This window comes from Rosa chinensis, chromosome 4, assembly GCF_002994745.2.
Source record: "Rosa chinensis cultivar Old Blush chromosome 4, RchiOBHm-V2, whole genome shotgun sequence".
Taxonomy (NCBI): domain Eukaryota; kingdom Viridiplantae; phylum Streptophyta; class Magnoliopsida; order Rosales; family Rosaceae; genus Rosa; species Rosa chinensis.
Window position 1 is genome coordinate 34,572,630 of NC_037091.1, and position 16,032 is coordinate 34,588,661.

A 16,032-nucleotide genomic window follows, 5' to 3' on the forward strand; every position below is an offset into this window, starting at 1 on the left:
ACGTGAGAGATTGGAGAACCGATTGGGTCCGAATACACAAATATTTGCCTCCTTCTAGCGCTGTCATGGGTGAGAATAGCTACTAGAGAATGCTAGAGGGACGACCGGGGCAAGGAGGCGATCTGATATGGAGAGTTTCACTGCCGGAGCTCCCGGAAAAGTAGGGTAGGGTCGGCCGGGTCAGACGGATAACTTCGATACTGAAGGTGCAACCGAGAGAGAAGAGAGAAAGAAGAGGGTTTCCGGAAATGGAAAATGGGATTTATGAAAATATTTTCGGAAATTCCTTATTTATACCAAAATGGAAACTTCTTCCAATACCCATAACTTCTTCATACGAACTCCAATTGATGCGTTCCACATGTTCACGAACTCGTATCGACACGGTCTACAACTTTCGTGAAGGAAGTTTTCAGAGAATCCCAATGTATAAAAAGTCAAACTTCACACGACCCCCTAAACTGTGAAATTCGAATAATTATACGTACGAAAATCATTCCACTTCACATACAACTTACGAATAAAGCACAATAACAATTATTTGTATAACTGGTCCATTATTAATTGCCAAAATTAAATAATGAAAATCCAGGTCATCACAGTATATGTGGACCAATTCCAGAAAAACACTTCCAACAAAAATCCAATTCCCCAAAAACATGTCTCTGACCATTAAACTTCATGTCACCACGTTATCATCATCATATTATTCTAGGTCCTTGATTTCACATTATCATCATCATATTTCTCCGCCACAGGCACGACGTGGCTTAGGTCCAAGATGAGATCCTCTCTGCGCTTCCCGACTTGATATCCTCCACCGTCGTCGAACTGGACATTGATGTGCGGCTGCTTGATTTCAAAATTGAAATCGTGGCTCCAAATCTCGACGTCTTTGTAGTCGATGTGGCCGAAAGGAACCAGACAGAGCAAGAAAAGCAACAAGCATCTGAAAAACGCTCGTCGTCGACCTGCCCTGGCGCTCCCTCGATTCAGACAAACCGAACCCGAACTCGTTGTTCTCCCTTATGTTCTTTGAACGATGGGAAATTTTCAATCTGCAGACATGGAGAGAGAGAGAGAGAGAGAGAGAGAGAGAGAGAGAGAGAGAGAGAGAGAATAGATCAAAGAGGGAAAGGGGGGATAGAGTGTCACGCCCCAATTTTGGATAAAGGAATCCAAATCCGAAAAGCGAAAACTCAACAAGAACAAGTAAACACTCAGAAAATTTTTCATTTAAATTAAGCAACTAAACAAATCGAGCTCACAATGTCAATACTGACTCGTTCTTTAGAGTCACATATTACATTATAGAGAGTTTACAAATTAAACTGAATTACAATTAAATAAGTAAACATTCTCACCAACTCTCTACATAGTGGAAGCCTAAAACCAAAACACTTCTACGTCCACGCTACGGAAAATATACCTCAGCTTCAACAACGGTTACTCGAGATTCTAACCAGCCTGCACAAAAACCCTACACCATGGAATAGTGCACCAGGTTGAAACAACAAACCCGGTAAGCTTTTGCAAGCTCGTATGAGTAAACCTAAATAACCACAAAACACCCTTCCGAACCAAGGACAACAAATCAACACAATTATTTTCCAAAAGCAAAATCCTTTTCTTTTTAAGGAAAACACGAGTCACCACCATGACAAACCATCATTTGAAAGCTCAACTACAAACCAAAGAAATCACTCATTTCCTCTCGACAGGAAGCATTTATCACCACAACAACGTGATAAAACATTTCTCAACTCACTACGAGTCTCAACCACAACTGCACTCTCATCATTAAAGTAAATAAAATCAATAATCCCTGCTTAAAAAATTAGTTCAGGAGATCACTAAAAGCACACAATTCAAAATCATAGTAATCTCTGCATATAGTTTAGTTCAGGAGATTACATTAAAACCAATCAATTCAGAAAACAGTAATCCTGATATATAATTTAGTTCAGGAGATTACATTAAAACCAACCAATTCAGAAAATAGTAATCCCTGCATATAATTTAGTTCAGGAGATCACGAAAGCAAACAGCAATTCAATAATAGAAATAAACTAGAAAACAATACACCATCAATCATAGATAACACCAATCACTCAATCGCCACAACCCACATCATTTACACATAATCATCTCACATATCACCACACTGGTTATCACAAAAGATTGTTTCCTCAAGTCCAACAACCTCAAAACAATAATGAAGTCATTTTTCAAATATTGTTTTTTCAACTCAAAACCATCACCAAAATCATACCTACTTCTTTCAAAACTCAAAGCCGACAAAACCATCTTTTCTTTCCAAAATCATTTATTTTCCTCAACATCACATTGCACAACAATAGTAAACTACACACTCAATTCCACCAATATACATATATTTCACGTAAATATATATATATATATATATACGTAGTCACCCGCTCAGGATTGCTACTAATACCAACTATAGTTCACAAATACTAAACTCGTGAAAAATCATTTTTATAATAAAACTTCATTTTACTTACCCATGAACCGTTGACGATCAAGTTCATATAATTTTAAAACAAATATTTATTTATGAAAAACGATTTCACAATTTAACCATTAATTCTGAAAAAAAAGTAACTCCGTTCATAAATGAACCTCGTGAGATTTACTCACCTCAAAATCCCGTTGCGTCTTCTCTTACAGCAAGGATAAGGTATTGACTTGTCTCCATCAATCACCCAAGGAATGTACGACACAACTTAGTACACGAATCAAAAACAATTAAGTGTCGAACCCTCATTTGCACTAAAATCTCGAAAGTAAAGCCAATCAAGGTGAAACTTCATCCGAGACCATCTGAGGTCTCCGGAATACTTATACGTTCAATCTATCAAAATTACAAAATCGATCGGACGGCCGAATCCTCTCGGATCGAAAACCAATCGAACCGAAAACCCTTAAACTTTTAAAAATTCATAACTTACTCATACGATTTCCAAAAATTACCAACTATATATTGAAATGATCGTATCGATGTGTAGAATAAAAAGAGGAACATAAACTATTCCTGTAATGGCCGGAAGTGGTCGGAAACCACCACCACAGTGACGGCACCGCCGGCTCAAAGTCAAAATTTGACAAAACTTCCTAAACAAAAGATCTTCTTCTCAACAAGCCCAACAACATTTATAACTAGCACGAAGTCAAAAAACCTGTTAGACCCCTTCTAGATCTTAAGTATTAAAACTCCAAGTTCACCATCTTCTGTCCTCTATAGCAAACTCTAATTGAAATTAATTCCAACTCCTCCGGCCTTCAGTGACATTAGCAACCACCTGACACACGATAACAGATTCAACAACTATGCTTCCACTCTTATGTCCAAACTGTTTTAACTCATAAAGAAAATGAACAAACAAAATATAATAAAGTCAGGAGTCACTACCAGAATGTCACTGTCTTCTGAAAACTGTTTTAACACTTTTCGCGCTGCTGTTGATTCAGAGTCCCATCCAGGTGAAGAAACGGAATGTTACTCCTTTTAGAAGATGAATAAGATTAATCGTAACTCTAACATAAGAAACTTTCCAAGAACAAACACCAGCAGCATATAATGAAAAGAGGTATTATATTTCTTACATCATTAGCATCACTGGTACTTTTGTGGCAAATCATGTCAAGATTTAAAGACATCAAACAAAAAGATGAAAGCAGATAAAAAAGGATATGACCACTGGTCGATACACACACTTTATACCTCCTTGATCATCCATAATGCCAAAACTTATGAACGTAGTGTACTTCACAGATACCATAATTCATGTCAGGACCATTCAGTTTTTGAAGCTAATAAACAAAGAGTTTAGTGGTTCCTTCATATAGTCAAACTAGGGAACATACAAGGCATGCATGTGTTCCAATATAGTTTTCTTGTACAAAGAGCATACGACTTTGATTTCTACAAATATATTAGTTAATCTTCGGCATTGTCATGTACTAACAAACCAATGTATGAGTATGTGGTCATTATTACCGAGAAAGATAAATGTGCAGGAGGTCCAGAAAGGCCGTCCACTGGCTGAAGACAATGCTCTTTGAGCCTGATGAACGAAGACATTCAAGCTCACACAAAAGAAGAAGAACTATTTTGGATGATTCCACCCAGTTTTTCTCAATATCAACATAGAACTGACTCTTGGTGCTGTAATTGGATCTTGCTTGCTTACACTCCTCCTATAATGGTAAAACTGTTAAATTTCAAGCCTACAATAGTAAAATTTATTATACGAAAGGTAAACAAGGAAAAATTAAAATTAAATTCCTAATAATAAGGCAGCATTTTGATATACCTGCAAACCGGACACAAGCCAGAAATCGAAATTCTGCCAACTTGCCAAGAGACATCCACGGCATAAGTGATGAACAAAAGGTGTCAATACTGCATCTTCAAATGCTTCAAGACATATTGGACATTCTCCCTGTTCCCCCTTGTGTATTTCTTCAACAACTTCTTGAACATAAGCCGTGAAGGCGCATCTTTGGCTTCCCCTTCCACAGAATTCCGGCTGCCTTTTAAGAACCGTCTAGCAAGCTTATTCAGATCCGAATATTCTTGTGTATCATCTCGACTGAACAGATCAAAGAAACCTCAATTTTAGTTTTAAGAACCTTGGGGGGAATTCTCACCTCCACATCTACTTTTCATTAGAATTCATTTAAAATTGATCAGTTCATGTGATTCAAAAATTGGGATCTAAAACATATCAATCAAAAGTAAAGAATAAAATACAAGGCAAACAAAGAATTTTGGCCAATTCAAACCATAAGGCTAAGGGCAGGATTGAGAAGGAAATAAGCTGCTCAGGTTAAATTCACTGCATTGGATAAAGGATTAAAGCACACCTCATCAGAAGAAATGGGTGATCACAACATTGGAGAAGGTGTAAACGTAATTCCAATATGGATGCATAATTATGAAGAACCCATCCTTACTCGACATATTGATCAAATTTCACCTGAAACGTTGAAATAAACGTGTTAACTACAAATGCGAGATACAGTAGATCAAAGCAAATATGAAAAGTCCAGTCAAGGGAATGAAAGAATACCTTTGATCTTTTAAACAGGGCCTCATAGAAGTCTTTTTCAGCTTCTGTGAGTTCACAATAAATCACCTCAATATCAGCAGGAGGAACGACTAAAATAGGCCTGAAATGAACAATAAACCTTAGGATCCCAAAAAAAAAAAAGGAAATTGAATTGAGTGGCATATCCTGAACCAACAACTCACTGGCCTTCATGATCAATGCTAAACTTGGTTCTCCCTAACATAATCGTCTTCAAGATAGATTGAACCAGCTTTAACCCTCTCTCATCACCCTCCTCAAAGGGTTTCTGGATGAGTTTATTCCACCTAGATTTAATGAAAATCAAATAAATCATACTGTAGTTTAAGACACTTAACTTATGGTGAAAGTAAAGTAAAAATTGAGATTCTATTAGTCCCAGTTTACACCATTTTTTATTTTAAAAATTAAAAATAAAAAAGAGGAAAAATTTTCCTTCCAGACAAAATTTTGTAGATTCTGATAGGTTGACAATGGATCATGATTAAGTTTTGAATTACATAACATCTCCAAGTAAGATCAGTACAGTAGCATATGAAATCGCAGACTAATGAGATTTATACAGTTAAGCTTCTACAAAATGTAGTATATAAATAAACAATGTAGAGAATACTCTGGAATCTGGATTATACAACATAATTATGTTCCATGGAGAAAACAAAAAACAGAGCTTACCAAGCGCAATTCGCCCAAGGGCCAAGGTTCTACCCTCAAAAACCGGAGTAGACTATAAATGTCCTCCAGATTGTTCTAATAGCGACAAAGTTAATGTCAGGACTAGTGGCAGAGAATTAACCTCCAAATACTAACAAGAATTTCAATCTCAAATATTAACATAAAGCTTATAAAAAATACTTTACCTGTATAGGGGTGCCAGTAAGACACCATCAGCGACCAGCAACTAAAGCAGCAGCAGCAATAGAGAGTTGGTTTTTAGAGGATTTTATGGTATGCGCCTCAACAAGAACCAACTAACTGAGTAAAGTCCCCCATTGTCCTTAGAATTCTAGATGCAGAGAGGCAAGGAGAAAGGAACAGATGCACAAACTCAACTTGTATACACAAGTGCAGAACTCATAAACAATTACGAAAATAGGATTTGTTTACATTAACTCCATAGAAAATTCTGATGCTAAAACTCCACATGTAGTAGTGATCACAACATGGCTTTGAGCTAAAAGATTTGCATCATTTGGTCAACTCTGTCCATAATGAACATATACTGATACAGATCCAGGTTGCACATAAGATTCAATCTCTGCCTGAAAACACACTCAAGTAGCTCTTTTCCTATCAGAGTGCACATGACATTCTGATGCATAGAGCAACGAATTGAATAAGCAAGCAATCCAGAATCAAACCCCGAGAACATAAATAATCAAAATCCGATCCTGAAGCATACGAGGCCCATTCAGCAATTACAAAACCATTGATCAAGCTCATCTATTCTCTTTGCGCAATTACAAAAATCAATTCCGCTTGATCAATCACACCACACAACTAATTCGAAACCCCAATATGAACACCTTGTTATTGACAGAGTAAAGTAAAGGAGCTTACCCAACAAAAACAATGCGCCCCCGCCAATGCCAATCAATTGACTTATTTGAAACCACAATTTGGATATGCCCAGATGCGGTTACGGGTTACCATAACCGCGTGTGTCAACCGACATTACCCGCCCGCCACAACTGCCATTCCTCTCTTGTTTCTCCCCCACTCATTCACTTCCCCAAATCCCACATTCACTCCCAGACGACACTCCCAAAAAAGGGAAAATTATGGCTCATCACCCTCCTCTTCCTCCCCAATTGGTACTTAGTCGTGCTTCATTGTTGTTAGATTTGAGGTTTGAAATGCTCATTATCTTTCATCTTTAGATGTAAATCTAATTACAGTTGTACCACCTTGCACACTTATATTACGTATGCTAGTTCTTTGTCAAACACTCAAAACTCAAACAGTGCAAAATGGGGTCAAACTCTTCTTAAAGTACATAAATTCGAAACTTTCAAGAGTCAGTTTTCTATCATTAGCGCAGATTTTAAGGGTGGTTATTGTGGTTAGAGGTTGTGCCTCATTAGGCTCATGGTCACCATCACAGCTGGTTATATTATAGGACGATTGGAGTGGTTGTGGACTTATGTTGATTTATGTTGTGGTTTCCATCTCTGTAATCTTACCATGCAATGCATATCAATAATTCAATATTAATTAAGCCAATAAGGCTTATGGTTAAATTTTTAAAAACCTATAATTTACACTTCTTTGATAATAGTTTAAAAATTTATAATTTAACACATGAAGGCTAAAAAAGTCAATTGACACACACGTGAGCGTGTGTTAAGAGGTTAGTTATAAATGTACTTAACATTATACACGTGTAAAATTAGCAATGAGTGTAGTGATTAAGAGCATCTTTAGCAACGGTAATTATTTTTGAGTCAAATTTTAGTTAAAATAGTTAAAAAGTCATTTTTGCTAGTCGGAAATACGTCTGTATCAGTGCTCTCTATTTTAGCCTAATTTTGATTTATATTATTTTTTAAATGAAGATTAAATAGTTTAAATATATTTACAAATTACATAAAATAACTCAAAATGAATATTTTAAACTATAGAGAGCCTCATCTTGCTCTCCATATTTGGGAGCGAGATAGCTAAAAGTTATAATGGAAAGCCACTTAGAAGTCTGGCATAACTGCTAAAATAGATAAAAAGTTAAGAAGCCAAAATAGAGTCAGCTAAAGATGCTCTAAGACCATTCAACTGTCACGCACTTTTTTAATTTATAGAAGATTTCATTAAGAGCTTTAATTTTATAATTTATAAAGAGAAAATTTTAGGAACAGTGCATGAAGTTTGGCCCACTATTAATTTTTATACATGAAGGCTTATGATTAAATTTTTAAAAACCCACAATTTACCCTTCTTTGATAATAGTTTAAAAATTTATAATTTAACACATGAAGGCTAAAATAGTAAATATAATAGCAAATTGAATTGAACAAATTACAAAAAAAAAGATCTTAGACGTTTTGTTGTTTTGTTAACTGCAATAGCAGTTTTATTGTTTTGTTAACTGCAATAGCAGTTTTTTTTTTTTTTTTGGTGTTAGCAGTTTAAATAAAAAAATTACTTATTAAACAAAAAGTTAACTTTTTTTTTTTGAAGAAAGAAAAAGTTATTCATAATTTCATAAAAAATAAACATTTTTTTAGAGAAATTACTAAAACAAACTCTTTTTTTATACATAACATATTATAGACACAAATAAAGTAAAAAATGTCAATTGACACACGCGTGAGCGTGTGTTAAGAGGCTAGTAAGTTCTTAAAGCAAAAAAAAAAAAAAAAAAAATACTACTCTTTGTTACCCTTTCCTCTATTTTTATCTTTCTGATTGGGCTTGTGTCATCTGTGTTTCTAACTTCAGCCCAATAGGTTTTTGTCTTTGTATGGGTCGTGTCTACAGTGTACTGTGTAGAACCAACCGCCATTTGGATTTCCTTGTTTAAAAAAGAAACCGTCGTTGGCCGTTCCCGCCCGCCACAACTGCTTCCTTCGTCAATCCTCTCTTGTTTCTCCCCCACTCATTCATTTGGGATGAGAGTAGCGGCGGGTTGTGTAATGTGCCGGACTCATGAGCAGCGATATTCAAAGACAAGAGTCTGAGAAGAATCCGTTGATGAGGTTCTTCAAGCTTGTTCAGCAGCACTTGGCGTCAGGCTCTGATGGTGAAGATAATGGAAGTTCAAAGATTTCAGAGGAGGATTTGGAGACCCCATTTGTTGACTTCTTACAGACACGGCTGCCTCCCAAGATAAAATCGTACAGATCATATCGCATTTCTCTATCTGTTAGTGAGAGTTAACTTTGTTTCAATGTCTTTTTACTTTCTGTTTTTGTGTTGAGGGTTGGGGGTTGCTTAGGTTGTGATGTTTCGTTTATATTGTCAGTTAGAAATTTATGGATTTTTCCTTATTTGATTTCGGATCTTCCTTCTGGAGATGTTACAATCTTTTCAGCTTTTCATTATTCTGTTTTCTCCCAGACATTCCCAAAAATGGGAAACCCTCCACCAAAATTATGGCTTATCACCCTCCTCTTCCTCCCTTGCTTCTTCATAAGCGACGTCGTTGGAGTCCAGATCCTCTCCAAATCGAAACTTGACAAGTGCGAGAAGACTTCCGAATCCGGTGAACTTAACTGCACTAAGAAGATCGTCCTCAACATGGCCGTCCCTAGCGGCGCGGTAAAGGAACATTATTTTCTCTCTTTCAATTACTGCAATGTCGGCTAGCTTGAAATTAATAGTGGGATTGATTTTCAGAGTGGAGGTGAGGCTTCGATTGTTGCGGAAATTGTCGAGGTAGAGGAGAATTCAAGCAAGAAGATGCAAACTTTTCGAATACCACCTGTCCTGACTGTCAATAAATCCGCAGCTTATGCCTTGTACGAGCTTACGTACATTCGAGTAAGCAGACAAAGCTCAATTTGTTTTATTTTTGTTAAATCTCTTAGTTTGTGCTTCTCAATTTCGAAACGTTGCGATTGATTGATGCTGTAATATTTTATTCAGGATGTTGCATATAAGCCTGAAGAGTACTATGTTAAGACCCGAAAGTGTGAGCCAGATGCAGATGCAAAAGTTGTCAAGATATGTGAGAGGCAAGGCAAACAATCTAGCTATTAGCCTTTTTGTTAAAATTGGGTTTAATTTTGATTACTGTCCTTATTCTTTGATTGTTTTAAGTTAATATGGTACTTACCTACCTTTGGATTATAATTTCCAAGAGTTACTTTAGCTACTACAATTAGGATTTTCGGTGAGGATGATCAACTTTTGCTGTATGATCTGTAGGTTACGAGATGAAAATGGTACCATTATTGAACATACAGAGGTAGCTTTTCCACACTGTTTAGTACCCACTTTGACGGTAGTTCTTTCGTTTATTTGCTATCTAAAAGTTGGTTAGTGATTCCAACAGCATTATGCATGATTGAAAATCTACGATGTGATTTACTATCTGAATCAGATGGCACTGCTACGTGGTGTTGGATATTTGGAATTTCATGAACATAAAAAATCATAGTTACTCATATTCCAAGTATGAATTTGACATAAAAGGGATGACTTTCCTCACAAGTTAATGTCTTTGACGTGTCATTATAAAAATGTCCACATTACTTGTTAAGCCGGCAGAAATTTAGCTCTCATTAGTCCAGCAGATATGATTATCAATTGATCATTTACTTTCTGTCTATTGTACTTTAGTGGATCAAGGCCATAACTATTTTCATTCATCACATTCTTCCATTCTTTCCTATAGATCAGATTCTATAGCATTGTACATATATGGCCGTAAGGAAGCAGTGAAATCACTAAGTTTCCCAATTTAAATTGTTTCTCACATTAGTGTAGTACATGTTGTGATGATGTTAGTTGCATTATGGTTATTTTCTGTGATTGCTTACACTTCTTTTGTTATGTGTATATTTTTCCCCTGGTGAACTACTTACAAAATATGTACTCGTTTTTTGTTTATCATGCATATTCTCCAATTAGTTTGTTCTGTTTTTTGTAGCCAATGTGCTGTCCTTGTGGGCCTCAGCGGCGGGTACCTTCATCATGTGGAAGTGTTTGTAAGTGCATTAAAATGATTTTATCATGTTTAGTATTTCTTAAATATTACATGCACAGTCCCTTTTACGAGTTTGTCGTATTGACCTGACTTTCTTGTGATTAGTTGACAAGTTGATGAAAGGAAAACCGAATACAGCCCATTGTGTCCGCTTTCCGGGTGATTGGTATGGTCCTTGTACTAAGTTTTTCGTTCTGATTATATTTCTCGAGCATTGATATTTGATTCTAGAAAAGATCTATCAGACATGCAAGAGCTCTTTGGTATATGCGCATGTCATCACATGAACTTGTACAACTGAGAGTTTGACACTATTTTTACTTTTGATATCTGCTTATGTATGGCATCATATATTTGATGAGTTAAAGCTTAAAAATTGTTTTGTACGGTGGTCAGATGTTATGTTTCTCGTTCTTTTTGTTATATTTTGATCAAAGCATTCTACAAGGTAGACTGATTTTTTCTTCGTTAACATCTACTTAGGTTCCATGTTTTTGGTATTGGACAGCGCTCAGTGGGATTTAGTGTTCTCATTCAAGTAAAGACAGCATCCAAAGTTTCGGTACGTTGCTTTTCCTCATAATTGCACCATATCTGTATTGATTTCTTATGGTGTAGTGCTCTTCTTTCTGCCATGAAAAATTAGTCATTATACACGACCTGATTTAGTCTGACACGTGTTAAAACAATAAAATGCTCTGTCTTTCTGCTTTGCTGAAGAATTAGAATGTATTTCTCCTGTCCTGAGAGCTCATTGAATGTGCATATTGAACTATTAACAGTTCTCTTTCCCACGGGAATGAAGTCCTGTTCTTTCTTTACGTTACAGCACCCTATGTACTATAAATTCAGCAAGTTTCATTTCATCCTGATGTATTGCTAGATTGATCTAAAAGCGGATTTGTAAGTTGTTAACTGTTAATAGAGCGAAATTTTGATTGATTTCATTGAATTTTTATTTTCTCTTATATGTTATGTGATTTATTTATTGAAAGTGAAAGGAGAGGTTATATAAAGGTCACCAAGAGAGTTTTTTGTACACCTTTGTTTTCTGCCAGGAAGTGATTGTAGGTCCTGAAAACAGAACAGCAATATCCAATGATAAGTTTTTGCGAGCTAATCTTATTGGAGATTTTGTTGGATACACAAATATTCCTTCATTCGAGGATTTTTACCTTGTAATTCCTAGGCAGGTATGCTTGTCACTCATACCAATCTGCATAATGTTGGGAAAAAAAATTTGGAACAAACATTTCCTGCTTTTATAGACTAAATATTCAAGCATATTAGTTGGGGTTTTGTAATAAGTAAGATGCACTGATTCCGAATCAGTGTATAAGGAGACAAAGTTTTAAAGAATTCATAGCACTGTCACCCATTTTCAGTAAAATGAGTCTTCTTTCTCAACTATATAAATGTTCACTAAGGATCCACATAGAGAAGTTATTACTTTCACTAACATCCATCGTTCAATTCACCTGCTACCAGACTGTTATATTTTGGTTCCTATAAATGGTCAAGCTTTTATTTGGCAAATTTGTTTATAGAATCTGACACCATATTTTAGATATCTTAAATTGCTGACAGTTTCCTGTTCTTTGTAAAAGGGGGGCCCAGGTCAACCCCAGAATTTGGGAAGGAACTTTTCTATGTGGATGCTGCTGGAGAGAGTTAGATTTACTTTAGATGGTGTTGAATGTAATAAAATTGGTGTCAACTTTGAGGCTTTTAATGGGCAGCCAAACTTTTGCTCTTCACCATTCTGGAGTTGCTTGCATAATCAATTATGGAATTTCTTGGAGGTCTGTGTATCCCCTTCAAAGCTCTATCTTCTTTAACTTTCCTCTCCCCAATTTAGTCTGTCTTCTCATTGTAAGGTTAAATTTACATATTGGTATTAACCTCTTACACTTGGAACAATTATATCATGTGGCAGTTTTTCTTCTTTAAGCGTTTGGTTTAAAGTTGATTAGCATGGACCCAGCATCAGAATCTGAGAGCTACATGCTCTATTATCTATTATTTATTTACATACAAGTTATGTCTATACTTGTATGAAAAGAAAGAGTCTCTTTCCTTTAACGAGATTTTCATAGGATTCTGGTTGTTTTGTATTTGATACCTGAGTACTTTATTATTCTTGTGAACAATTGGGAGATCTTATCTTTATGACAGGCTGACCAAAACCGTATCGAAAGGAAACAGGTGCCACTTTTTGGTGTGGAAGGAAGGTTCGAAAGGATAAACCAGCATCCAGTAATGTATCAGCAATATTTGAGTTATTTTTCACAAGGAATTTCTGTCATTTGGATTCATATCATTTCTGATTGGTTGCAGAATGCAGGGACTCATTCGTTTTCCATAGGAGTCACAGAAGTCATTAATACAAATCTCTTGATAGAACTAAGTGCTGATGACGTAGATTATGTCTACCAAAGGTTAGTATTTCCAGACAAGGTTTCATGTATCTACGGTCCATTGATTATGCTTCACCAGTATCGTTTAATTTGAAACAATTATGCAGTACCTGTCTAATAACTAAACTTTCCACATAGAATGTTCATTTTCTATACTTAATGGTATGTATTATATAGGAGTCCTGGGAAAATCTTAAGCATCAATATCCCAACATTTGAGGCCCTTACTCAATTTGGAACTGCTACAATCACAGCAAAAAATACTGGTGAAGTGGAAGCATCCTATTGCTTAACGGTACACTATTGACTATTCTATTTTTAATGCACTATTGTTTCCCTTCCCCTTGATGTTTGGGAGTTCAACTAGGTTGTTTATACTAGGATACTCTCTTTAGCTGAGAAATAACAAGTTACGCACAACTAGCTGATAGGCCTTTTACCTATGAAGTGTCTAATTTTGCTATAGTAAGCTTAATGTCATTTCCTCTTGATGATTACTTCGTGTGCTACTATTTAACATGCTCTGTTTAAAACTGGTTCTCAATTTCTGATAAACTTTTTGACAGCTTGGATAGTTAGTGATGCTAATGAACACCTAGTGACAGTACTAATGCTTACATTTCATTGTAATTATTGCATATGAAGAAATTTTATCGTGTTTCTTTTGGGCCATGAAATTCTATAAATATATTGTCCACTTGCTAAGAAGGTTGAAAATCAAATAATGAATCTTCCATAGTACTTGAAATGGAAGCATTATTCATTTACCAGCTTGAATGAAGTAGTTGTCGATCTACAACTTCAGTGGATGGCTATTGCAATATGTTGTGACACAAATTTACCTTTCTTGCAGTTTGATTGTTCAAGTGATGTCACCCTTATGGAGGTACTTTTTCCCCTGCAGTTCATGTATTTAGACTTGTAATAAGATGAGTATTAATTTGTTAGAGAACCTGTTTTTCAGGAGCAATACTTCATTATGAAGCCAAAAGAAATGTTAACTCGATCATTCAAACTTTACCCAGGAACCGATCAAGCTGCAAAATACATCTGTGCAGGTATGATCTGCCCAAGCCAGAGTGATGATAAAATGGCCTAAAGTAGTCGGCTTGGACTCATTTATGGATCTTGAATGCAGCTATACTTAAGGACTCTAATTATAATGAAGTGGATAGAGCCGAGTGCCAATTTTCTACGACGTCTACTGTCATTGATAATGGATCACAGGTTAGTGGTAGCTTAGAGACAAGAAATCTCATTCGTTTTTTAAGACAGTATGAATGTTGCTAAACCCCTGTAGAATAAGCATTTTTGGTATATGATCAGTATATTAATATACAACAGCTGATCAACCTGATGCTATTTCGTGAAATTTTATAACCTTCTACAGTTGATTTATATGAGCCACTCAAGTCATTATGTGTTGCAGGTTAATCCCTTTAAGCCACCAAAGACAGGAACAACTGGTTTCTTTGACTCCATTGAAAGCTTTTGGAACCATGCGTGGAAGACTTTTATAGATTTCATCACTGGAAAATCTTGCAGGTACTTGTTGCACAGTGGAATAATCAAAATTCTGGCTCATTTCTAACTGATATACTCTAGATTCAGATATTTAATACTGTAAGTGGCTATTGAGTCATATTATGTGTAACTGGTTAATGCCTGTTCAATGTGCTGGTTGCATTCAGACCATCCTTTCATGGCTGATAAGTATGATCAGAAACTAATCGACTTCAAACTATCATCTCTCCTTCTGTGTGAGAGAGCATAACATATATATATTTTCACTCTACAATTATACACATAAGCCAAACCTATTTAATGGCATTTGGAACTGCATCTGCTCGGTTATACAAAGTTTCATTCATTTCTTCTTGCTTCTTTTTTCTTTTCATGAACAGAACAAAATGCTCTGGATTCTTTGACTTCAGATGCCATATACAGTACATATGTATGAGTTGGATTCTGATGTTTGGTCTACTTTTGGCAATTTTTCCAACAGGTAAACCTACTTTTCCAAAATTAGCATATTTTATAGTGGGATTATTTTGGAGATGCAAAGAAAACATAACATATTATACGTTGAGGTGCAGTCATTGTGCTACTGTGGCTTTTACATCAGAAGGGACTTTTTGATCCTTTATATGACTGGTGGGATGATCATTTCTGGGAGGATAGTCCGAGCACCAAGAATACTAGACACAGAATTAATGTAGATCATCGACATGTTCATGTCCATAAACATCATGGGCATGAAACAATGCACCACAACTATGGCACTCATCATAAAAGAAAAAGCACTCACAATGATCACAAGCATAGCCACTTTCAAAGAAGTAGTGATTACAATTACGACCTTCACCATGTCCATAAGGATAAGCACAAGCATGGCCGAAGAAGGAGTTCAAGTGTTATGCAGAAAGTTGATGAGAACACTGGATACCATGGCCAGAAAAAACAAAGGAGAACAACAAAAGACTATTCAAAGTGACCAGAGTCACCAGACACACAATCAAGTGAAGCAACAGTGAATTTGGTAAGTCTGTTGCATACCAATCGGTTTGCTTTCTATGCAGAGATAGTGCATGGAACTTGAAATGATACCAGCTTCAGATTGTACATGTTAACCTGTTTCTTATCGTAGGGAGATTTAAAAATTTGGATTGCCATCTTATCGTCGTTTGTTTTATTTTATTGGATTTATTAAATTACATAGTAAATTTTCCAACATACTAGTCTGACCTCTAAACCTTACTAATTCAACAATATAACATTTAAAGGAGTACTGTGCTCCAGAGGCAGCAACCCTCACTGAACAGGAGGTGGTGGTCTGCCATGGTGTAACCCATGTTAA

At 36.0% G+C, this 16,032-nt stretch overlaps 1 protein-coding gene and 1 long non-coding RNA gene across 8 annotated transcripts; one reads left to right on the plus strand and one right to left on the minus strand.

The window, feature by feature from the left end:
• Positions 1 to 2,578: 2,578 nt before the first annotated feature.
• Positions 2,579 to 7,035, minus strand: LOC112200139. Of its 5 annotated transcripts, none has more exons than XR_005809442.1 (10): positions 6,675 to 7,035; positions 5,975 to 6,120; positions 5,790 to 5,864; positions 5,279 to 5,401; positions 5,097 to 5,196; positions 4,891 to 5,003; positions 4,338 to 4,616; positions 4,022 to 4,221; positions 3,434 to 3,526; positions 2,581 to 3,323 (listed from the first exon to the last, which is right to left on the minus strand). It is a non-coding gene; the product is annotated as an uncharacterized LOC112200139 (long non-coding RNA). The 5 variants fall into 5 exon arrangements; XR_002936167.2 differs by having other exon boundaries at positions 5,975 to 6,426; XR_002936169.2 differs by having other exon boundaries at positions 2,579 to 3,323; positions 4,022 to 4,218; positions 5,975 to 7,035.
• Positions 7,036 to 8,532: 1,497 nt separating this feature from the next.
• Positions 8,533 to 15,845, plus strand: LOC112199168 (protein HAPLESS 2). Of its 3 annotated transcripts, none has more exons than XM_024340224.2 (19): positions 8,536 to 8,972; positions 9,168 to 9,368; positions 9,447 to 9,590; positions 9,696 to 9,784; positions 9,978 to 10,017; positions 10,702 to 10,759; positions 10,864 to 10,924; positions 11,242 to 11,320; positions 11,817 to 11,951; positions 12,366 to 12,560; positions 12,934 to 13,014; positions 13,096 to 13,196; positions 13,353 to 13,470; positions 14,029 to 14,061; positions 14,140 to 14,233; positions 14,314 to 14,402; positions 14,605 to 14,720; positions 15,080 to 15,180; positions 15,272 to 15,845. In XM_024340224.2, exons 1-19 carry the CDS (start codon positions 8,757 to 8,759, stop codon positions 15,667 to 15,669), a joined length of 2,349 nt encoding a protein of 782 aa, XP_024195992.1. In that variant the 5' UTR covers positions 8,536 to 8,756; the 3' UTR covers positions 15,670 to 15,845. The 3 variants fall into 3 exon arrangements, with proteins under 3 accessions (XP_040375018.1, XP_024195992.1, XP_040375017.1); XM_040519083.1 differs by having other exon boundaries at positions 8,805 to 8,944; XM_040519084.1 differs by lacking the exons at positions 15,080 to 15,180; positions 15,272 to 15,845 and having other exon boundaries at positions 8,533 to 8,972; positions 14,201 to 14,233.
• The last annotated feature ends 187 nt before the right edge of the window (positions 15,846 to 16,032 follow it).